The 22,658-nt window shown below is 57.7% G+C and overlaps 7 protein-coding genes across 7 annotated transcripts; 4 read left to right on the top strand and 3 right to left on the bottom strand.

Moving 5' to 3' along the window:
- Positions 1-1,324: 1,324 nt before the first annotated feature.
- On the bottom strand, positions 1,325-3,482 carry ISF_00831 (Transcription factor; the record flags this gene model as incomplete). The annotated part of the gene is made up of 2 exons (XM_018844438.1): positions 1,325-1,998; positions 2,057-3,482. 2 exons carry the CDS (start codon positions 3,480-3,482, stop codon positions 1,325-1,327), a joined length of 2,100 nt encoding a protein of 699 aa, XP_018708888.1.
- Positions 3,483-4,276: 794 nt separating this feature from the next.
- ISF_00830 (3-hydroxyacid dehydrogenase/reductase) lies at positions 4,277-7,848 on the top strand (the record flags this gene model as incomplete). The annotated part of the gene is made up of 3 exons (XM_018844437.1): positions 4,277-5,002; positions 5,096-5,731; positions 5,830-7,848. The coding sequence occupies 3 exons, from the start codon at positions 4,277-4,279 to the stop codon at positions 7,846-7,848; spliced, it is 3,381 nt and encodes a 1,126-aa protein (XP_018708887.1).
- Positions 7,849-8,025: 177 nt separating this feature from the next.
- ISF_00829 (Protein kinase-like domain protein) lies at positions 8,026-9,440 on the bottom strand (the record flags this gene model as incomplete). The annotated part of the gene is made up of 3 exons (XM_018844436.1): positions 8,026-8,480; positions 8,539-9,307; positions 9,366-9,440. The coding sequence occupies 3 exons, from the start codon at positions 9,438-9,440 to the stop codon at positions 8,026-8,028; spliced, it is 1,299 nt and encodes a 432-aa protein (XP_018708886.1).
- Positions 9,441-10,335: 895 nt separating this feature from the next.
- Positions 10,336-12,774, top strand: ISF_00828 (PHD finger domain protein; the record flags this gene model as incomplete). The annotated part of the gene is made up of 2 exons (XM_018844435.1): positions 10,336-12,555; positions 12,628-12,774. 2 exons carry the CDS (start codon positions 10,336-10,338, stop codon positions 12,772-12,774), a joined length of 2,367 nt encoding a protein of 788 aa, XP_018708885.1.
- Positions 12,775-13,401: 627 nt separating this feature from the next.
- ISF_00827 (hypothetical protein) lies at positions 13,402-13,897 on the top strand (the record flags this gene model as incomplete). Its single annotated transcript, XM_018844434.1, has 2 exons — positions 13,402-13,560; positions 13,637-13,897. The coding sequence occupies 2 exons, from the start codon at positions 13,402-13,404 to the stop codon at positions 13,895-13,897; spliced, it is 420 nt and encodes a 139-aa protein (XP_018708884.1).
- A 3,786-nt stretch (positions 13,898-17,683) lies between these two features.
- ISF_00826 (hypothetical protein) lies at positions 17,684-21,167 on the top strand (the record flags this gene model as incomplete). The annotated part of the gene is made up of 2 exons (XM_018844433.1): positions 17,684-17,778; positions 17,951-21,167. 2 exons carry the CDS (start codon positions 17,684-17,686, stop codon positions 21,165-21,167), a joined length of 3,312 nt encoding a protein of 1,103 aa, XP_018708883.1.
- Positions 21,168-21,624: 457 nt separating this feature from the next.
- Positions 21,625-21,947, bottom strand: ISF_00825 (dolichol phosphate-mannose biosynthesis regulatory protein; the record flags this gene model as incomplete). Its single annotated transcript, XM_018844432.1, has 2 exons — positions 21,625-21,816; positions 21,891-21,947. The coding sequence occupies 2 exons, from the start codon at positions 21,945-21,947 to the stop codon at positions 21,625-21,627; spliced, it is 249 nt and encodes an 82-aa protein (XP_018708882.1).
- Between the last annotated feature and the right edge of the window lie 711 nt (positions 21,948-22,658).

The following is a 22,658-nucleotide window of genomic DNA, read 5'->3' as shown; positions in this document are numbered from 1 at the left end:
AGCAGCGCCGTTGCCTGGATATAGATAGGATTCCGACAAGGTGAAAATATGCTCCGTGCGGCGGGCGGTGAATAAGTAAGTCAGTCCCATCCACATCCATTTCCCCCCTCTTTGCTTTGCGTTGCTTTGCTTGCATCTGCAGACCCCTGTACGGGGAAACGGCGGCAACCTCTGCGGCCTGGTACGGCCTCCTCTCCCGGACCATTCGCTGCAGAAACGCATGTTGATGCTATACCTAGCCGTGGGCAATTGCTTTGCCAACAGCGGCGGTCATCTGTCCTACGCCGGTGGGAAGCCAAGGAGTAGTAGTTTGTTAGTGTAGATGTCAAAGTCAAAAAGTTGGATTGGCAAACGGCGGCACGTTGACCACCCTCCCTCCCGTCGACCCACAACCGGCAGCTCGAGAGAATTGGGGGCATCCTTGGCCCTCATAAGGCACGGTGTTCTTTCCGTTGGTATACACTTGGTGAGAATTGTTTTTCTTTTCAGACATTTAGAGCTTCTTTGTCGTACTTTGGGCACAAGGTCAACTCGTTAAAGTGTGGCTGGCGCGGCGAGGATTGCGCATGCCATGACTCGTGCGCACTCACGAGGAAATGCGCCAATCCCAGCGGAACGGGTACATGCTCGAGAATGATATTCTCCTGGGCCATCCTATACGGGTTCTCGACGGGATTGTTCCCGTGTAAAGAACTTTACAGATGGTGTAATTTGGGATAGTCAGCTTGGCCGAAACAAGAGTACAATGACACCACACCACCATTCGTGCGGGGAATAAAGAGCCCATGTTATTGCATCCAATAGTGTGACAGTAAACTGCAGATATTGATTTACAATTGTCCAATGAAAGCCTCGCTTTTGTTATATACTTCAAAATCCAGCTATAAAACAGGGCAAAATGTTTCGCAAGCAAAGAGATATACATGGTAATGTTGGAACAAAGATGGCCAACCATTTGTACTCGGCAATTGGTTTCCCGACTATTTAGTTCCTCTGTCCATCACGGCGCCTCCGTGAAGCAAGAGTCGTCCTTTCGTGTCTAGTCGACGACGTGACTACTCCATGGTGGAGAGCCCATGTTGATAGACCCTCTTCCCCTCCTTCCGGAGATCAGATGGAAAAAAGTTTATCAGGCGGACTTCTTCCCGCTCTCGATACCCCGTGGGGTACACGGGGCTCGTTGTCTCGGCAAAGGTCGGTCTGCATAAACTGGTGTGACGTGGCTTGGTGTTGCGGCGCGATAGGCTTCCTTCTGTTATTGAATGTTGCGATTTGCTGCTAAATGCCGGGCTGAGCAAATGCGGCGGGCAACGCAACCCCGCACTCAGCCCGGCATTTGCGAGTTGAGAGCATCCAAAAAGTTTAGCCCAAAATTGTCCTGGTTCAGCGTCGTCTGCTGTGCCAAGTCGCCGCCGCCGCCGGCGTTGCCAAACATCCACGCGTTCCAGTCCGGCCACATCTCGCCCTGCTGCGCCCAGACCTGCTGCGCGGTGGTGGCCGCCGCGGCCGCGGCCTGCTCCCCCTCCTCCATCTTGCGGTTCTCGAGGTGGTGGCGCTCCTTGAACTTGTCCAGCATGCTGCCGAGGCCGGTGCCGAGGTAGTGCGCGACGTGGCGGACGCAAGGCCGGGTGGCGTCGAGGACGGCGATGGCGCCCTCGATGAGCGGCACCACCTCGTCGTAGCTGATGCTCAGGTTGGCCGACTGCCACTGCGCCTGGCACTTCATCAAAAACAGGCACGCGTACGCCATGGTCGTGAGGAGGTAGAGCGGCACGCCGATGATGGAGGCGCGCATGTCCGGGTCGTTGAGGATTAGGTCGAGTGCGGCCGTGGCGCTGCTGATGGCCTTGTTGACGAACTGCCGGCGCTCGGGCGACATGGCGTACACGCCAGAGGGCCGCAAGCCGCGCAGGCAGATGGAGAAGAGCAGGAGCCGGGCGAAGTGGTAGTGCAGATATACCCCCTTGGCCGGATATTGCGACACGTATTTATTTGGCTCTATCGTGATTTTGTTAGTTGGGAGTTGTGTTGGTGTGCAGCTTGAGCATCAACGTACGTAGCTTGTCCTTCCAGCGGTCGCGCCAGAACCCCATGTCGGCATCAAAGCGTCGTAGAGCCTCAAACTCGTCGTTGCCAATCATGCGCGACCGATCGGGACCAAAAGCGTGAAAGACTCGACTGAGGATGATGAAGATGCCAACCTGGCTGTGCAGCCGATAGTCCGACTGCGTCGCGTCCGGGCGCTGCAGAAAGTGCTCATGACAAGTAATGGTCGGCGTCTCGCTGATGACGGGCGGGCGGCCGTACGCGATGCTGAAATGGTGGTCGCACACGTACAAGAAGTACCAGAGGCGGGCCTCGTCGCCGTAGTTGGCGCTGTCGCGCAGCGACTTTGCGCAGAACTGGTGCAGGTTGAGCTCGGTGGCGATGCGGACGGCGAGGCCGGAGAGCTTCCAGCTGAGGTCGGAGAGCCAGAAGGCGCCGATGCAGAGGCCGCGGACGTCGTCGAGGGTGTGGTAGCGGTCGAAGACGGCCTGGCTGACGAGCTGGAGGAAGACGGGGTAGCAGACGTCGAAGGCGCGGCCCTCGTCCTGGGTGTGCAGCGAGGTGACGGCGAGGATGGCCGCGGTGAGGATGGAGGAGGAGGCGCGGGCGGCGTCGAGGGTCTCGTGGACGAGGGCGATGCCGCCCCAGAGGTAGGCGTTGAGGGTGCCGCGAAAGGTGTCGAAGAGGTGCTCGGCGTCGCGAAGGGCGACGCGGCCCTGGGCGATGAAGTCGGCCTCGACGGGCGATGAGGCTGACGATGCGGAGGGGTGCTGGCCGCGGCTACCGCGGTGGTGAGGGGCCTGCTGCTGCTGCTGCTGTTGCTGCTGCTGCTGCTGCTGCTGTTGGCGGCGATGGTGGTGCGTCCAGGGGTCGCTGCGGATGTTGCGCAGCTTGGTCGCCTCAAACAGGCTGGCCATGGGCGCGTTGACGATGGCCTGGGGGTCGCCGCCATCGGGCGCCTCGTCAGGCTCGATGGAGTTTTCCCGGGTCATGGCCGTGGCGGTCCGGTGAAGCGAGGGCGAGAGGCTAGACTGCGTCGCGCCGCCCTGGGAGATGACTGGTGATGGCCCATGTTGCTGCGACAGCTGAGGCTGAGACTGAGACTGCGGCTGATGCTGCTGCTGTGACACAGAGGCGTGACGACTGTCGGCTGCAACCAAGGTCCCGTTGTGATGATGATGATGCTGCTGATTGACGTTGAGGACGCGCTGCACGTCAGCCAATGCCGTTTGCAGGGCCTCGACCTTGGCCTCCATCTGCGTCTTCCACTCATTCTCGCCGTCCAGCAGCGTCTGCAGGCTCTTGTTGACGACGCACTTGAGGTCGAGGCGCGTGCAGCGGCTGCAGCGCTGCTGGCCGTTTTCGAGGTCGCACTTGACCTTGCGATGTTGGCAAGCCTGGCCTGATGAAGCGATGCGCGCGTGATTTATCAGCATGTTGCTTCCCGTTGGTTGTCATCCACCACAACTTCCCGTGTGACAAAGACCCTTGCATCGCGAACGAGCAAAACAGGAAGAAAATTTTTTAAAAAAAAATACACCAAAACACTTACAGGCACGTATCTTGCGCGAAATCTTGGGCTGGTGACCACCGCTCTCGGCAGCATCACCAGCTGGCGGGCTTGTCTCCGGCGACCTCGCCCGCTTCATCGCCGTGGTCGCGTTTCCAACGGCTGTGGAGTCGGCAGAATTGAAGGGATTGATAAGGTGAGTAGATTGGGGGAGGTCATGAGGAGAGGAATAAAGGCCGCCCCTTCGGACTACCTGTCTGTTAGTTAGTTGTTATTATTATGGCGGGGAGAACAAAGAAAAACCCCAGGTCGCATGAGCATTTGCGGGTGCGACGGTGGAGAAGGGCTTATTATTATGGGAGGGACCCCCCCTGTCAAGAACTCCAAACCAGCCTCTCGTAGCCTCGATATTACCTATCGGGATGATCTCCGCGGCCTTGGCTGAACTGCGTGACAACTCGATGAGACTATTGCTCAGTGTGGAAACAAAGTGGCAACGTACTAGGCAGCTAGCTGGCCTAGTCTGGCTATAGTGAAGCCTATCTCGAGCGTGAGAGGGCGACGGCGGCTGCGGCTGATGCCGTGCACTGAATTTTTATAAAGCCAGCGCTGCTCAAGTCGATGGACGCCAGGCATGTACGAGCAAAGTGACTCGGCTCCAAGAGCTCACTCGTTTCTTTTTACTTGGTTGATCCCTTGTTGCGTATACAGCAAGCCACAATGGCTGGTGCTAATACCACTGTCGTCGCCGTCGTAGCAAATCCCAGCACCGACATTACCTGGTACAGTGATGCGCTGCAAAATTCAGCTGTCACAGTTCAGTACCATTCAGCTGCTTCCTTTACGCCCTACGCTGCCTCCAAGACCGAGTTGCACGATACGTTGTCATGTACGAGCACGACCCTGCTTGCTGCCCTGCCTGCCACCGCTGGGTATAAGCTGACCAGGCTCTATCTAGGCCTCCCTCACGACTCTCTAATTCTCGTGGCCGAACCCGTCCCGGACACTCTCTACGAATCCCTGGAGACTGCCTTGACGGACTGCGGTCGAGGCGACTTGCAGCTGATAGCCGCCTCGGTGTCTCAGAGCGACGTCTTTGTGGCTGGACCAAGCCATGCAATCGAGTCCCGATTGGCACTCCTGCAGGGTCCAGGCGCACCCGTTCATCCAGTGTCCTCGAGCTTCGGCTCTTCCGCCGCCAAACTCCGGCTCGTTCACGACCACCTGTTGGGCGTGCATGCCGTCGCCGCGACAGAGGCCATGAGTCTCGCTGCCAGGGCCGGCCTGAACACCAACCAAGTCTACGACATCATCGTCAACGCCGCCGGTAACTCTGCAGCATTCGAAACACGAGCCAGGAAGATCCTCGACGCCGACTCGACTCCGCACTGTACCTTGGGCCATACAAGGGACAAGCTGGCAAGTTTCCCCTCTCTGCCCCCTGCTGTCTGTGTCGCGGTTGTTTTTTGCTCTACTTTTGCTCTACACTTTCAGCTCGCCTCGGTGCTAACATGAATCGGAAATTTTTCAAAAATATAGACCGATGTGGTAGTCAGAGCCCGAGACCTACGTTTCCCCTTACCACTCGCCTCAGCCGCTGAGCAGCTGTTCGTCATGGCGTCCTCCCTGGGCTACGGTGCGCTGGATGACTCCGCGGTGGTGCGCGCCTATCTGCCTCACGGCGGCGGCGACGTCATCAAGGAGGCGACCAGGCGGCCGGCGTGTGCGAACGAGCTCACGCCGACCAGCAGCCCCGGCGAGATCGCCTCGGTCGGCATGGTCGGCCTCGGCGCCATGGGCCAGGGCATGGCCGCGTCGCTGCTACGCGCTGGCTTTACTGTGAGTGGCTTCGATATGAATACCGAAGCCGTCAGCAAGTTCGTGTCCAACAGCGCAGGGGCGCGAGGAGCCTCTTCGGCGGCCGACGCCATGAGCGGCGCGGCCGTGGTCATCCTCATGGTCCAGAACGCGGCGCAAGCTGACGACATCTTGTTCGGCTCGGGCAACGGAGCCGACGCCCTGTCTGACCAGACCGTCGTGGTCCTGAGCTCGACGGTCCCGCCGTCTTTCGTGAGAGAATTAGCAGCCAAGCTGCAAAACCTGGGCCGGGGGCTATCTCTGCTGGATGCTCCCGTAAGCGGAGGCGTCGCACGTGCCACGAATGGCACACTCGCTGTACGTTCTCTCTCTTTTTTTACTACTTGAGTGGTGGTGTACGTCACCTTGTCTTACCTCTCAGCTAACCGGTTGACCGCCTGGACAAACAAAAACAGATCATTTGCTCAGGCGAGGACTCATCCCTAGCCAGGAGCAGGGCTGTCCTGCTGGCCATGGCCGGCCCGGCCACGAACCTGCACGCGGTGCAAGGGGGCGTCGGCGCGGCCTCTTCCGTGAAGCTCGTCAACCAGCTGCTCGCAGGCGTGCACATCGCAGCCGCGGCCGAGGCCATGGCTCTCGCGGCGCGCCTGGGGCTGCCCACCAGAGCCGCGTTCGAGATCCTCGTCCAGACGGGCGCGTGGAGCTGGATGCTTGCGAACCGGACGGGTCAGATGCTCGAAGCCGACTGGACGCCGCACTCGGCGCTGGCCATCTTCGTCAAGGACCTGGGCATCGTCCTCGACGAGGCCCGGCGCCTCGGCTGCTACGTGCCCATCGCCGCGGCCGCGCACACGCTCTACGTCAGCGGCGCGGCGCACGGCTGGGACGGGGATGCCGACGCCGGCGTCGTGCGACTCTGGGAGGAGCTGAGTGGCGTTTCCGTCTCTGACAGCGCCCAGAAGCAGCAGCAGGCTGAGACGGTGCATAGTCAACAACGACAACAACCATCAGACAGAATGAACCCGCCACGTCTGCCGGCAGCTGAAACGCTGCGGGCCCTGCCGCCCGAGTATGACGCCGACGACGTGCTCAGCTCCATCCGACGCGTGGTGAACGGCGGAGGGGTGCCGACGCTAGTAATCCTCGACGACGATCCGACCGGCACGCAGACGTGCCACGACATCAACGTCCTCGCCGTCTGGGACTCCGATACGTTGGCGCGCGAGTTCCGCGACAGCCCCGCCGGCTTCTTCATCCTGACCAACTCGCGCGCACTGCCGTCCGCCGAGGCGCGCCGGCTCATCCACGAGATCTGCGAGGGCGTCCGAGCCGCCGCCGCCGCCGCCGGCAAGCCGTTCGAGATCGTCCTCCGGGGCGACTCCACGCTCCGCGGACACCTGCCGGACGAGCCGGAGGCGGTGGAGGCGGCGCTGGGCCGGTTCGACGGCTGGGTGCTCGCGCCCTTCTTCTCGCAGGGCGGCCGCCTGACCGTCGATGACGTGCACTACGTGCGGGAGGGCGACGAGCTCGTACCGGTGAGCCGCACGCCGTTCGCGCAGGACGCCACGTTCGGGTACCGCAGCTCGAACCTGCGCGAGTACGTGCTCGAGAAGTGCGGCTCCAGGTTCGACGACGGGTCGTTCGTGTCCGTCACGCTCAACGACATCCGCCTCGGCGGCCCGTCCGCGGTGGCGAGAAAGCTTCTCTCGGTGGCGAGCAGCCCGGACCTGGTCGTCATAGTCAACGCTGTCGTTGACGCCGACATGCACGTCTTCGTGGCCGGGCTGCTCGAAGCCGAGCGGCACGGCCGGCGCTACCTGTTCCGAACGGGCGCCGCCTTTGTATCCTCCAGGCTCGGCATCTCGGCGATCCCCCCGCTGACGCCGAAGGACCTGGGCGTTGCCCACCACCCATCTGCAGCGCCGCGCCGCGGCGGGCTCATCCTGGCCGGCTCGTACGTCCCCAAGACGACCGCGCAGCTGCGTCGGCTCCGCGAGCGCCGGGGCCCCGCGCTCCTGCACGTCATCGAGCTCCCCGTTCCGCAGCTCATCGGCCCCGACACCTCTGCCGCGGACGCTCTCGTCGCCGCCGCGGCGCGCGAGGCATCGGCGACGGTGGTCGCCGGCAAGGACGTGCTGGTGATGACGTCGCGGACGCTCATCCGGGGCGAGGATGCGCTCGACTCGCTACAGGTGGGCGCGCGGGTGGCGGCGGCGCTGGTGGCGCTGCTGCGCGGCGTGGAGGCGCGCCCTCGGTACGTCGTGGCCAAGGGCGGCATCACAGCGTCGGACGCGGCGACCAACGCGCTGGGGATGCGCCGCGCTCGCGTTCGGGGCCAGGCCGCGTCGGGCGTGCCGCTCTGGGTCTGCGACGAGGAGACGAGCAGGCACCGCGGCGTGCCGTATGTGGTGTTTCCGGGCAACGTGGGCGATGAGGACGCTCTGGCGGACGTTGTGGAGGCGTGGGCTGTTTGAGAGCAGCGAGGTGAGTTTTGGGGTGGCGGGAAAGAAGCTGGTGGGAGGAATATTGGGATTGCATATATGCTTCAGCGACAGTTCGATAATAATGAGTGCGTTCTTTCTTGACTGGGTGACAAAGTCGACGTATCTTGTCTGTTGATGCCAATGTACAAGAACCAACTCAATCCCTTGCTAAGCCTGGTGGGCATCCATAATCTGTGCAACAGTTAGAACAGGACTCGTCTCGCCCTCTCCATCCCCGACAGCCGGGTATTTTTCCAAGAAAGCCTCCTTATCCCGGTGCATCTCACTCAGCGACTCCTCGAAGCGCCGAAGCGCCTCAATCTTCTCCACGCCGGGCAGCGTCTTTGGCCGCAGGATGTCCCTCGCGACAATTGCCGCATTCCATGACTTGGCAGTGTTCCACTTGGCCTTGTCCTGGTCAGACAAACCCGGCGGCTGCCGCTCAAAGTCATCCGTCATGACACGCGAGTACATGGCCGGGGACAAGGCGCGCAAGCCGCCACCCACATCGCTAAAGCTGGCAAAGTAGTGCTCCTCGATGGGGTGGTTGACGGAGGCAAAATCGAAATCAAGCAGAGCGGTGACTCGCTTGGATCCCCTGTCGAATAACACATTGTTCATCGCTGAGGAGTCGTATGAGTGAGCTGCGACACTTAGCAAGATGCTGTTGCGACTACTCACTAAAGTCAGAGTGGACAAGGCAGCGCTGTGTGGCATCAACGTCGTGAAGAACTTTGGCAACGCCGCCATCACGGAGAAATCTTTGCACACGACTGAGCAACTGCGAACCGTCCTTGTCCGGGGTGCGGAGAAACGAGGTTTCCATCGCGCAATCAACAATAGCTTGCAGCTTCTCGGTCCAGTAATCCGGCAAGTTCGCCCAAGGACCGCCTTTTCTCATGGCTGTCTGGCCGCTAACCATTGTTCCGTGGCTGTCGAAGGTCAGCCCGCCAAATTTATCCGCAGCCGGCGGGATAACCGCTCTCTGCAAAGCGCCATAGATGTCCGCCAGTTGCAGAATCACATTCGTCTGCTCCTCTGCCGACAACTTGGGAAACTCGACATCGAGATCCTTGCCAGTCTTAAATTCACAAATTGTCCACCCAAAGTTTTCTTCTTCAGGCTCTTGCTCCAATGACTTGGGCGGCCTCCAGGCGTAAATCTCTGGGACCACTGGGTCGAGACCGGCCTTCTTGAGGGCGTCCCGCGCCAGGGCAGAGCATGCCACTTCATTTTCCACCCGGTTTGTGTGGTTCAAATCGGAAACCTTCAAATTGCTCATACGAATGATCAAGGCAGTGACACCGGCTGCCGGGGCTTGGGTGGTGCCGGGCTGGGTGCCAGGGAAATGAGCTGGCGATGCTGGGATCTCGAGGTCAACTTTGTAGATGAAGTTGTTAAAGGGCCACGGAAATTGCAAGGAATAAGCAATAGGAGTGACAGCTTCAGACTGTGCAGTAGAGGGTCAGTCAGCTGAGCGTGCCTGTTGGCAGGTAGTTAGTTGTTACCTTGAGCCCAAATTTGCCCAAAATGGTCTGAATCACGGCCAGTCGCCGATCATATCCAACCTGGTTGACATTCATATTGCATGTATATGTCCGTAGCGGTGCTTTTTTTTTTCTGTAGTCTGCAGCTTCGACTGTAAACAACGCCGCTGTGACAGCTATTTATCATTCAGGGACCGACCCCAACTCGCAGCTAGTTTGACGCCAATGTACATTAGTGAATTCCTTCACTCTTCCTGCAAGGCTCGGACACTTTCGAGGATACGGGTCCCTATTTCGGTTTGCTGATGACGGGCCTGCTAGTGCGTCGATCCGAGTTACGCCACACTAACGGTCATGTTCAACCCTTCACAGCGGTACAATGCATCGACACTCACTGTTTTCACGCGCTGTAGAGCTAGGCAGGCCATCATTAGGTAATAGGCTTTGTTTGCTCTGTTTTGTTTTGCTTTCCAACGCCGTCCGCTTCTGCCTCTTGCATAGCAACCAAGCATCACGAATGTCATCGACTTTGACTTTGCGTTGCAGCAGTCACCTCGAGCGCAGTGTGCTATGTGGAAATTCCACAGAATGGCGACGGAGATAGTGAGCAGCGGGAGAGAGGAACGAAAATCAGGCCAGACGTCGTTTCCCTTGCGAAAGTGCATTTTCCACCACAAGGTAGATCCTTGCCAGTAAGTGATTAGCTAAGCCGATGCCTAACCTTAGTACCTTATTAGCACCGTACAATCCAGGATCCAGAGCACAATCTAGGGCGCGACAGCCTACCAGTTACAGGCGAAAGATGGCCCCACTCAGCAAGGGTAGCGCCGCAACGCGACAGCCCATGTCCAACTCGCGAGACAAGCCATCGAGAAGCTAAATCCAGCTGCCAGCCATCCTACGCATGCAGATGGCATCTAATCGGCCGGCTTGCAAAGCGCATCATTACTTCGCGACGCTACCGTGTGCTTGGTAGCCGCGCAGAGCGGCCATGGCCGACGGAGACGATACCGCAGTCGCCAAGGTCGAGGTCGTTTCACCAAAGGACACCTCTGCCATCAGCGACGGGCCTGTCGCATCACTACGTAGCTCGCTCGAGGCACGCGCCGATCCAGACGCCCAAAACACCGTCACCGACTTCATCGACTTTACCGAGTACCTGCCAGCTGATATTGTCCGATCCCTGACCCTAATCGGCAAACTTGACGAAACGTATCACGAAGCCTCGCTTAAGGTCGATGACTTGACAAAAACATGGGCTCGTTTGCCCACGATACCGTCGCCCGAGCGGCCGGCACCCCTTCAACTTCGTGCCGATATTTCAAGGCACCTCAAACATGCTGTGGACTCGCGTACCTTTGCCCATACCGAGGCAGTTCGTATGTCCGAGAGCGTTGATCGCCACTACTTCAAGGCAAAAGTTCTACTTGAAAAGCTGCAAACCATGATGGACAGTTATCCGACCGAAGATCAAAAGAGCAGCCCGACAGAGGCCAAGTCGCCGCAAATGACCCGCGCAAAGCTCGCTGTTCGTCCTACCGGGGAGGACGGCAAGAAGATCAGCCGACGCAGAGTGCCCAGGATCACGGTTCCAGGCGAGGTCCTCGCGCCTTACGATATCGAATACGACACATTCTCTGACGACAGTGACATCAGCACCGACGAGGACTCCGACACCGCCACCAGTCGTAGAACGCCTGGCCCGCCCAAGATCAAACTCATCACCAGTAGAGGGGTGCCCAAAACGATAAGCCGGTCCGCACGATCGCTCTCGTTTTCTTCTCCTGCACTGACTGCCGCGGCTGCTGCGAATGCTGCTGCCTTACTCCATCCTCCACCGCAAAATGCTGTCGTCGGGAGCAAGGATGCGCCTTGGCTACAGCTTACCCAGTACGAGTTAGCTGTGCTCAGGAAGCGCATGAAGAAGAACGCTGCATGGGCTCCCAGCGAGACCATGATCGCGAGGGAGCTCAAAGCACTCGGTCGTGGACCCGAAGCCTACCGGGAAGCCAAGAAGAAAGCCGAGGACGAGGGGCGTGTATTCGACGCCCAAGTCCCAGCTCTTGTGACGGATGATGAATCTGGTTCCCAGCAGCTACCCGCTGGAGCCATCAGTGCCGAGTTGCTCGATGCCACCGAGGTACCCACTAGTAACAAGGGCATGAAGTTGAACGAAGCCAAGAAGCTAAAGCGGGAGGCCTTGGCAAAGCAGGCGGCCGAAGAGGCGGAAGAATCTGAGCGAAAGATGCGCGAGGCTGCTCAACTGTTCCTACACACTGATAAGTCCAGTAGTGAGAAGAACCAAACGAGCAAATCACGGTCCGGCTCACGGAATCAGCCAAAGCGTAAGCGCGATGGCGATGCGGAGGAGGACAAGGAAACATCTGCGCCCGCAGAGACCCCGCGCAACACAAAGCGCACAAAGATTGAAACACCTGTGCTGCCACCAAGGCATCCAAGCTTCAATAACGAGACGTCAACGCCGTCGAGCGTCGCCACACCGTCCAGCAGTCTCCCCCCGCCGGCTACGCAGACACCGGTCCCCATCCCTATTTACACACGATCGGCGTCGGCGGCATCAGCCACGGACCATGCTACTCCTACAGTTACGACATCAGTTCCAGTAAAACCGCCAGCGCAAACACCCGTGCCGCTTCCCAAGACGGAGCAGAGGCATACTGTTACGCCAGTCTATCCACCAGTGCGAGACATCCCTTCGCGAGAAGCCAAAAAGACGCAACTAGTAGCTTTGCAGCCCCAAGCGCAGCCGCAGCCTGAGCTTGGCTCGCGGCGATCCGTATCGCGCGGCGTCACGCCGAGCGCAGAGCCGACCCGGCGCCCTGGATCGCGGGGTAAGACTATGAGTCAAGAGCCGCCGTCTTCCCTGGCATCGGACCGCCCGCGCCGGGCGAGCACAACTAGGAACACGCCGGTGCCGGAGGCCAGGCCGCCGGCACGGCGCGCGAAGCGCCCTGCTCCCGGCATAGTAAGCACCACTAGCAGCGGCGGTAACAGCGCCGTCGGCAAGCGGAAAGCCGCGCCGAAGAAGAAGGCCCGCGCCCTCAAGAAGGACAGGGGCCACGGGCTGGAGACGGAGATTGAGATGGAGGAGGTGGACGACGAGGGGAACCCGATCGACCCCAACGAGCCGCGTTACTGTGTTTGCAACGGGGTTAGCTTTGGTACTATGATTCTATGCGAGAACTCGGAGGTACGTGCTGCGACGCCGACTTGCTCCAGCCTTTCTTCGCCGCCGCCGCATCACTAACACTTGATTTGTCAGAATTGCAAATATGAGTGGTTTCACTTGGGCTGTGTTGGTCTTGACGAAGTCCCCGCGCGAACTACAAAATGGTACTGCCCCGACTGTCGCCGGCTCCTGAACATTGGCGAGAGGGGTGAAGTGAGCGCACGTGGCGTTCGAAAGTAGCTGCAACTGCCAAATTCTGTACGATTATGTACCTTGGAGGGGCCCCAGAGTCTCAGAACAAGACAATCCAGGTCGAGTTCACAGATACTAGTCATTGAGTGCGGCTCGGAATATCTTACCAGCCTCGAGTGCGGTACTTGGAAAGGGCCTCGAGAATTTTCTCTTGAGACGGGACTGAGGGCAATTTCCTCCTATTTTTGCCTCTTTTTTTCTTACTTTATTTCTTATGGATAGGGAACTGGCTGGACGGCGCGGGAGGGGTTGCTGCTTTTTCTATTCTTGCCACCTTCACCTGAGTTTTGGCGTTTTCATTTGCGATTTGTAGGTCTAGTTTTCGTGCAAAGCCACGAAAACAAATTTCAACTTGAATTTCAATTCAGTTCAGGTGTATTATACAAGATTTGCCCCCCCCCCCCGTCGGAATGATGCGGGCGGTCGGATGTGGGGGTGGCGGCCGCGGCGTCGGGTATGGGAGGAGCCCCGCCGATGCTGTCATCCGCCGTGCCGCGCCGAAGCTCTTCTGCCCTCTCTCATCAACCGTGACTTCATCGACATTCACACCAAACGACACGCACTTCTTCTTCCATCTTCCCCCCCTCATCTCCAACCCAACTCCCCTTGAGAAACATGGCGTCCTCGGTGCAGGCCGGCTACTTCCCCGTCTACCCCGTCCAGGACCTCCTCCCGGACCCGGAGATCCGCACCTTCCTCACCAACTTCTACCGCATCTCCGACAACCCGGCCTCGGACGAGCTTTGGGTCAGCCACTTCACCGACGACGCGCACGTCACCATGGGCGCCGACACCGGCCCCCCTTTTTTTTTTCCCTGGGACTTGAGAAACTGACGGTGAAGAAACAGAGATACGGGAGCTTCGCGGGAGGATGTGGAAGGTGGTGGCGGAGAGGAGGCACACAGTGGAAAAGGTGTTCCCGGCAAGGTTCCGGGAGGACGAGCAGGGGGAGTGCGAGTGCATGCTGTTCGGGGAGGTGCGGATCAAGACGAGGGACGACAAGGAGATGGTGGTGCCGTGGGCGGGACATGCGACGTTGACAAAGGTGGTTGTTGATGGGTTGAAGGAGGAGTGGAAGTTTGCGCAGTATCGCGTTTGGCTTCAGAGGTGATTCATTCATGCATTCTGTTTATGTTGCCATAGAGTAGAGTTCACCCTAGTTCCCATGATTCTGCGGAGTTTTTCAAAGTCCACCGATTGTTATACAATATGCAGAAGCTTAAAGGCTTTGTCTCAACGCCTCTAGGCGCTACTCGACCTTCGTGGTCTCTGAGTAGGGCCCTTTTCTGAGCTCTTCAACCGCAAGCCGGTTTTCTGGGCCCTTTTCGAGCAGCTTGAGAATCACAGGCACGTACCGACACTTCGTATCCTCTGGAAGCTCGTTGATAAGATGGTCTTGGCCCGTTCGCAGCTCATCCAGGGCTAGACGCTGCGATGTGGAAGGAGGCCATCTGCAGCTTCCCGGCAGGCCCTGGTCAAGAAACGAAGAAACGTTGCACGATGGGATTGGCCGGCCCGCGTTGTTTTCATCAGGTAAATTTTGGTCATGAGTTGATGCTAGTGTTACAAGTCGTAACGGTTGCCAGGGCTTAAGTGCGTGCCAACCAACCGTCTCTATTGGTCCATAAGTTACTTTGTTCTGCGAGGAAGTTGCTTTGCTGTGTTGTGGAAGTCTATGGTCGCGGGGCTCACGGGTTGGCACTGACAATCCTTCCAGTATTTGGTACTACCTCTATGAGTGTTGTACTTGCTGGTAGTCTGTGTAGAGGTGGTTGTGCTGCGGAAGTCCGTGGTCACGCTGGAATAAATACCTGTGTGTTTGACGGTGGTTATGGTATGAAAGTCTGTGGCCCAAGGTCCACGGCCTGACACAGATAATCCTTCCAGGTAGCCCAAAGGAATCACGGGGATACTTGTATCCAACTACAAGATTTCACAAGCCATGCCTTGTACTTCATGAGGGCGAATGCCGCTCCCAAGTCATTCGTAGAAATCATCTATCCCAACATAACTACGAGACAACGGGCTTCTGTTCCTATCCCGATGCCTTCATTAAATAATCCCACTACATAAGCAGCCCAGGATCAACGTTCCTTCTTTCATCGCCAAAGGTGGCAAGCACATCAGTGTGTATGAGGGGACGCAGTGCGTACCACCGAGCAGGCCTGCTGCGTTGGCAGCCTCATTCATAAATGGCTCCAAGTGGAAGGGGTACGACTTCATTCGCATCCAGACCGCTATTTCCACAGAAAATTCAACCGTTACGCTTATGAGACGAATAAAATTGTCAAGCCTCGCAGACCGGAGTGCTCAATTCTCAAGTACCACACAGTCCACGTCAGCGGTTATTTACCCGTGTCCAACTTCATGGGACACTCAGACAGCGAAGCCCATGTTTCGAACAACGTTGTCCAGTTCGACGCTGATAAACGAAGAAGCACCACCGCCATGGTCCCCTGCTACGATACTGTTGGTGTTATTTGTCTTGAGCGACTGTACAAAGTCTTCAGTCCACCGATGACAGTTCTCCCATGCGCTTCGGTTATTTGGCTTCCTGGAGCTGTATGTCAACCACCAGGCAGACCAACATCATCAAAAAAATTACTGTCAGAAAGATCAACAGCGTCCAGGGCCACAGCACTGCGTTTGGACTCGAGGCAGCGCTGGATCTCGAGTACGGCGTGAAACTTGGCTACCGCCACCTGCTATGCTGCCGCTGCCCACGGACCATCATCAGGCCTGATGGGCCGCTGGTCCGACGCAACGGGTCGGGCAACGAGTTATCTTTAGACTTTGCCAACGGTCTCCGGGTAAGCCTGGATACGAGGTTGCGCACGTCTTATTTATGTCATGTGGAGAGCATCATCAGCGCGTGCCTAAGCAGTGCGAAGCCTGTGTGATGCGTACGGCCTCTTGACGAAGACCGCCACCACTTTCCACGCATGCCCATGGTAGCTCTGCTGCTGGCCACAACGGCAGCTGTCACACCTACCCACGTTGGCAAAAAGAAGAACATGGCCATGCCAACTTGCCCTGCCGGCACTTCCTTGGTCACGACCGTCGGCGGTACTGCCCACAGAACCAAACACCACAGGGCTGCAATCTTCCGCTCTTATGATCTCTCATATTGCTTCAACCATTCCTCATGACAGAGAGACGCGATACGCTCTCGACGGCCGACTTGAGAACGATACTACAACAAGAACATCCTGGACATCTCGGTTGTCGCAAACAGATGGTACATTGCCTTCGACTGCAGGTCTGGACACCTCCCGGAAACCAGCGCTTGCCGCCATGATCGCGGTGGTCAGCGACACCTATCTCCGCAACGGCAAGCAATCCATCGGCCGACTCAACTAGATGCTATATTCCAAAGAGGGCATGGCCGCACTCAGTGATGTCACCAAGAGGACGGGCTGTCGGTGCATGTTTGCCACTCGTGGCTGGCCGGCCACGGAGGGTTGGGACGCCGTGTCTCGCCCGACAGAGGCCAGGGACTTTGGCAAGCCTATGAGATTTCTGTGCGGCGTCGAGGTGCGAGAATGCAGAGGATTACGGACGATGGGTTCATGTTACTCACGACGCGAGACGGTGTTTGCGATATGTCGTCGGTTGAGGGCGATTAGATAGGAGCGAAACACGTGCCTTCTACCGACTAGTCACACGTCTGTCGCTTTTCAAGGTTCGATTGAGCGTTCCGAAAGCACCATACTAACACCCTCCGGTCTGTTACGGCGTGTCGTCATGGCTATAAAGATTTGACCCATGGGATTCGGAGCAGGCAATGTTGATGACAAGAGATGACGGTAGGCAGTACGCGGAAGTGGCTTGGAAGCTAGAAGCTCCACGTGATGGAAGCCAGCTGGAAGGAGGTTAGCGGTTACTCACTGGCCGGTGGCGCTCGCTGACAGATGGGTATACCTGCGCTTGTGTGGGAATGTGGTGATGATAAAAGTACCTGCTGGTACGGCCTCCTTTTCGAGTACCTGGTACATGCATCGAGAGGCCATTTCGGCCAAAGCTGCGCCCCATGTGCTCAGAATCCCTGCCAATGGACGCGCCTCTACTTGGCGACGACATGCAGCAGGCTGCAGCCCAAGGCGGTTGTTGATGAGGTATCCAGTACATGCCCAACCACCAAACCATTCTCATCTTACCCACCCAGTCTTTCAGCAGTCTTCAGGCGGCCCACGCGGCCTCTTCAGCGTGCTCTGGCGTCATCCAGCAGGCCCGAGAGCCTAAACGGCAGCAGGCCAGGCACCTGATAGCCCCCCGTTGAGTGCCATACAGGTGACATCAGTCACGCCCTCGCCCTCGCTCCCGTTTGTTGGCCTGCATCACAGACAGCTCTCTCACTCTCCTCTTGCTTTGTCTCTTATCCCTTGACAACCAACTCTCTGACTGTTTCCAAACGTTTCCAAACCAAACCTCTGGCACTCTTTTACTACGAAAACCGCGTTATTAAATAGATTTCTCCTTACTTGTCCATACTTGTTTCCTTTTTCTCCTTCCTTCCTTACCAACTAATAGACGACTCCTCGCCGCGGCTGCGCCATCTGCCCCGCCATTTCGACTCCTCCAAGCCCGCGCCGTTCCGCAACGCCTACCTCCAAAGGTTCCAATCATTCGCGCAGATCCAATCTTGTATCGCGTACAAGAAGAACAACCTCGAACCGTGTATATAGTTGATCGGGCCCCGTCGACCTCTTTTCGAACACTACACCGCGTCCTCATCCGAGCCGGCCAGAAGCGTCCAGCCTACTCTGCCCCGCCATAGGTACATCGAGGTACGGCTGCATGCCCATTACGCCAGCTAGGTACCGCGTCGCGACACCAGCACGGCCGCCTCGGCCTTGAAGGCCGTCCAGCTTCTGCTCTCTGTGCATAGCCTGCGACAATGGGATCTACCAAAAAGGACAAGAAACGTGCCAGAGCCGCCGCCGGAGGCATCGCCACGTCGATAACCGACGACCTTCGTGCCGCCCAGTTCTCGTGAGCTTGCTTCCCTCTCCTGCCCCCCTCCCTTACCTAGTTCCCCGACACCCCGCCCCGTGACCTCCAGTCTGCCGCCTGCCACCCTGGCTGGGCATCTTCAACCGCAGCATATTCCCTCATGGAAAAGCTTCCCTCTTCGCCATGCTGACTGCAATACCGTCATGAATAGCCTTGATAATGCCAACAGTACTCCTTCGAACCTGAGCCAGCCGACCTCGGACGCGTCGTCACCCCCCATCAACACCCCGGATCTCAATCCCAGCGCCGCCCCAAATGGCCACCCCGAGGTGTCGCCCATGCTCGATGCCATATCCGCAAGCACCGCCCCCAGCATGATGAATGAGTGGGCGCGTGGTGCCATGGCCGGCTCCCCGGGCAATCTCATTAGTCTGATGGGCGAGTCGCCCCCGACGCAGCCCTCCTCCTACGAGGACTCCGGCCGTCTTCACCAGGGCTGGGGCCAACGCAACTTCATGACCCCGTCGCCGGCGTCTCCTTCCCCTCCGAACCGCCGGCCCCTCAGCTACCACATGGATGCCCCCTTCCCCGCCGAAGAGACGCCCCCGCGTGCGGCAGGTCCCGCTGCAAGGCCGACATCCATGTACTCCCCCTTCCCACACAGCCGACGGGTTTCGCAGCCAGCGCTCCCCCACCAACCCCAGGCGCACTTCTACGGAGCCCCAGATATTGACATGAAGTCGACGTCGCAGACTGGACTCAAGGCCGGCGAGGCTGGTCTCTACTTTGGCTTCGACATCCTGCCTCGATTGGACGACGTCTCTGCTGGCTCAGATGACGTGGTACTGGCTGGACACAATGGTGGCTTGGACGTTTATGCCGTTACCAAGCGAGGACTCGAACCTGCTGCATGTCTCAGAGGTCTGCGTGGTACAGTGCATAGCGCCAAAATCTTGCCTTGGACCTTCGGTCCGAGGCAACAGGACACTATCGGACCTTTGATTGCCGTTACTATACATGGACCCGTGCTTCCGGCCCAGAATACCGGTGATGCAGCAACACAGGATGCATCGGAAAATCTCAGGAGAGATGGCACAGCCAGTCCTGCATCAGTAGCAACCTACCAGGATGGCTTCCACCGGACCGGACCAAGCATCGACTTTTACCAGACCACTGTCGAGGTTTATTCCCTCAAAACATCCAAGGTTATTGATGTGCTTCTCGAGGCGCCGAAAATTGCCATCAATGCGGGCGTGTCTATTGCAAGCACTCTCTTCAAGCCCCCATCGCCAAGTGGCGCTTTCACCATCAAGGCAGACGGAGGATCAGTCCTGATCTGCTCCGGTGTCACGGGCGAGTGCTGGACTTACACCCACCTTCCGGAGCCTCAAAACGGACATGCCTTTGCCTGTATTGGAAAATTCTGGACATGCCTACAGCACAGTCATCGGAGTGAAGTTGTCGAGGAGCCGGGTAAGGCCACGCTGTCGACAACCGAAGTTCGCTTCAATCCCCACACTCCCATTGTCGCTCTCAACGGTCGTTGGATTGCCTACTGCCCTGCAGCACCGTCGTCACAGACCTCTCTTCGTGCCCATCTGCCTGTTCCTATCCTTGGCCGCGGGCCTGGCATCGGGACAATGGCGCCGCCCCATGCACCTCAGTCAAGCCTGTCTGTAGAACTGCCAATCTCCGACAGCATGGTAAACAAGATCATGCGTGAGACGACGCAGGAGCTAATTCAAGGTGCGAAATGGGTGGGCAAGCAGGGACTTCAGGCGTGGAATGCGTATTGGAACAAGGGAAACACAGCACAAACTCCGCAGCAACAGGCGCGGTCACCCCCTCAGCAGCAATGGGCCGCCACGCACGATGCGACGCAGTTTCCGCCCACCCACGGTACAAATGGAAATGCAGCCTCCAAAGATCCTGGGCTGGTATCCATCATGGACACCATGTCGCTACCCCTATCCTCTACTGTTCATCCACTGGCCACATTTGCGCCTCCTGGAGGCTGTAGTGTTCTATCGCTGTCCCCCTCGTCTTTGAGTTTGTTCACCGCCAGCAGCAAGGGTGACGTCCAGACTGTTTGGGATCTGCTAAGAATTCAGCACACGCACTCGAGTCCGCTTCAAGCTTCCGTCTCGCCAAGCGCCAACGTCGGAACGCAAGTGAGGCAGGTGGCGCAATTCTCACGCATGACCGTCGCCCGCATCGTTGACGTGTCCTGGACAGGGCCGCAGGAAGATCACATTGCAATGGTGACTGAACGCGGCACTGTGCATCTTCTGGACATGCCGTTTAGTGCATCCATGTGGCCTCCTCCCCGCCGGCGTAAGATTGCCCCAACGGCAGGGGCCGAGTCGTCAGAGCCCGCTAGCTCTGCAGTGTCAATTGCTTCTGGAGCGATTGGTGCTGCCTATCAAGCTGCGAAACCGTTTGTCGCTCGTTCCCGTCGCAGCAGTAGTAACAGTGCTGTGGTGACGACAAGTACATTTAGGGACACAGCTGCGCAGGGCGGTCGAGTCATCGCCGCGAGCATCAGCAGCTCCTTGGGCAAAACTGGCTCTGCCATCAACCAACTCCGGCATACTGGCGAGAACCGGGTATCTCTACCTCCGATTCTGAGTCTCCCGTCTTCGCAATGTGTTAGATGGCACTCGACTCGCAAGTCACAACACCTCTACGCCCTTGGGGGTGGCATCGTGCGAAAGTACCCTAGCCGAAGTCGGCGCGCCACTTCAAAGCGGAACAAGAGATTGTCCCGCACAAGTCGGTACAAGGACATGAATGTACCCATTCTTCCCCACGATAGGCTTGCGCCTATTGTTCGGCGATTCCTAGAGGGTGACACTTCGGAGGACCACTTGGACTTGTCCGATCTGGAGATGGATGCAGGCAACACGATGACTCTCAACCGCCACACTGCAAAGGCCAAGCGAAGCCAGGGTATGATTTCTGCTATTCCGCAGGCCGAGATAGAGACTAGTGCCCCCTATCAACCCTTTCACTCAGACCGCCGAGTTGCTGTGTTTGAGTACGCCAGAGCTGGACAGGTAGAGCCGTTGGCAAACCTTCTCGCGGAGACCAACCTTGGTGATAATCAGTCGTCATCCAAGAAGAAGAGCCGACAGCAGAAGCCAAGCGCGATTAGTAACGCGGACTCCGGCGTCTGGGCATTCGGCCTCGACATACCCGCGAGTATGTTGAACATGGGCATGCTGGCGTCGGCTGACGATGACTTGAACGGCATCGACGACAGCCAGGCGCTACCACCTTCGGCCATGGAGAGACTTATGCAGATAGGTGACCAGGAGCAGATTGTGGTAACAACAAGACGCCGACGAGGTCGCCACGGCGAGCCGGACGAGGACGGGTTCTTTGAGGACGACTGTGAGGTGCTTGATTTTGCCGATCAAAGGGTCTAGTTGAGGGTTTGAATTCCTTGGTGCGGGGATGTTTGGCGTTTTGACACTTTGGTGCATTTGCTGCACTCGTCTTTGGCCGTGCCACTTCTCTCAGCTCTTTTGTTAGTTTGGTATTGCACAGACGTTATACAAACACCATGCACTAGTTCTGAGATGCTATCCTCGTTGCGTGGATTTTGTTCTTAACTTGTTATTCTTGTCGTTTCTATCCTTGAGATCCGTAAGACCTTCGTTTTTTGTCGCCGACTTTCAATCGGCAACCTCTGCGCCCCCCTCATTAACGAATAGAAGCCATATTAGATACCCCGATAGTACCAATTCACCTTGGCCGCCAAAAGAGTAAAAGCCCCCACGTACTTTGTTCTTGACCCCCCTCAGCTCGTCAGGTGTAGCCCCAGCATTCTCTCTCGCGATCGTAGCAAAGGTACTTGTTCAATCGTTGCGTCGGCTTGTCTCTTTACGCCTTCTTCTTGCTGGCGGCGGCGGCCTTGGCCTTGGCGGCCTTCTTGCGATTGCTGCGAATCATGACCATGCCGAGGAACGAGCCGACGACGGCGGAGCCGAGAAGGATGAGGATGACGGGGATGCGAATGGCCCAGACGCGGGGGAGGAAGAAGTTTTGGAGCGGGTGGTCGTCGTCGACAAAGGGCTGTTTTTTTGCGAGGGGGTGTTAGTCGGCAATGCGCTCTGGCGCAGAACTTCAAGAGGGGAGAGGGAGCGTACCATCAACAGCGTCCAGACGGTATAGTACAGGAACACGACGGTGGCGGCCACGAGCATGGCGAGGCCGACGAGTCTGTCAAACTATTTTCGCCAAGGAGTTAGCCTTGAGTGTTTCTCTTGTCCGCGCAAACAAGAAGTGGTTTGGTTCGATCTTGTCGGCGACAAGAGGATTGCGCAGCGCCGACAAGGGCCGCTGGGGGGGAGGGGGGTAAGAGGGAGGAACAGGTTACGAACCATTGTGGTGGGCAGGAGAGAGGAGCAGGGTAGTGCGACTGCGGTCAGTGATTGTATATAGGTGTATAAGAAACGAGTCTCGTTGAAGGGCAAAAAAATGGGAAAATGAGCGTGGTTGAGAGGAGGGAACCCAGGGGTGGAAGGGTCGAATTGGGTGTCGTCTCGCAGCTTTGGTAGCTCTGGCGGGCTTCTTCACACGTAGCACCAAAAGAATGGTCACCACTTGGTAATTTGGGTCAACGCGAACTTTCAGGAGGCGCGTGCGGGAGCTGTGGCGGTGCAGGGTGCAGGAGGGGAGCCACACGTGGCGCACCCAGACTTACAAGATGCAAAGTATGGAACTTGTTGGTTTACTTTAGCAAGCTATACGAAATGCGCCGCAGAAAGGCACAAGAATTGTACAAGAGAGCTGCTTCTTTGCGTTTAGCGTCGGTTTCTTTGCAGATCTGCTCAGCAAGTCGTCCTCGTTTGAGAGGCGGCGTACATCTTTCAGCGAGACTCCCTATGGAGGCGGCGAGTATTCGGGGATTTCCA

The sequence above is a fragment of the Cordyceps fumosorosea genome (genome assembly GCF_001636725.1).
Source record: "Cordyceps fumosorosea ARSEF 2679 chromosome Unknown scaffold_1, whole genome shotgun sequence".
In the NCBI taxonomy this organism is placed as follows: Eukaryota; Fungi; Ascomycota; class Sordariomycetes; order Hypocreales; family Cordycipitaceae; genus Cordyceps; species Cordyceps fumosorosea.
Note: the sequence above shows the minus strand (reverse complement) of the source record. Positions and strands in the feature narration are given on the sequence as shown.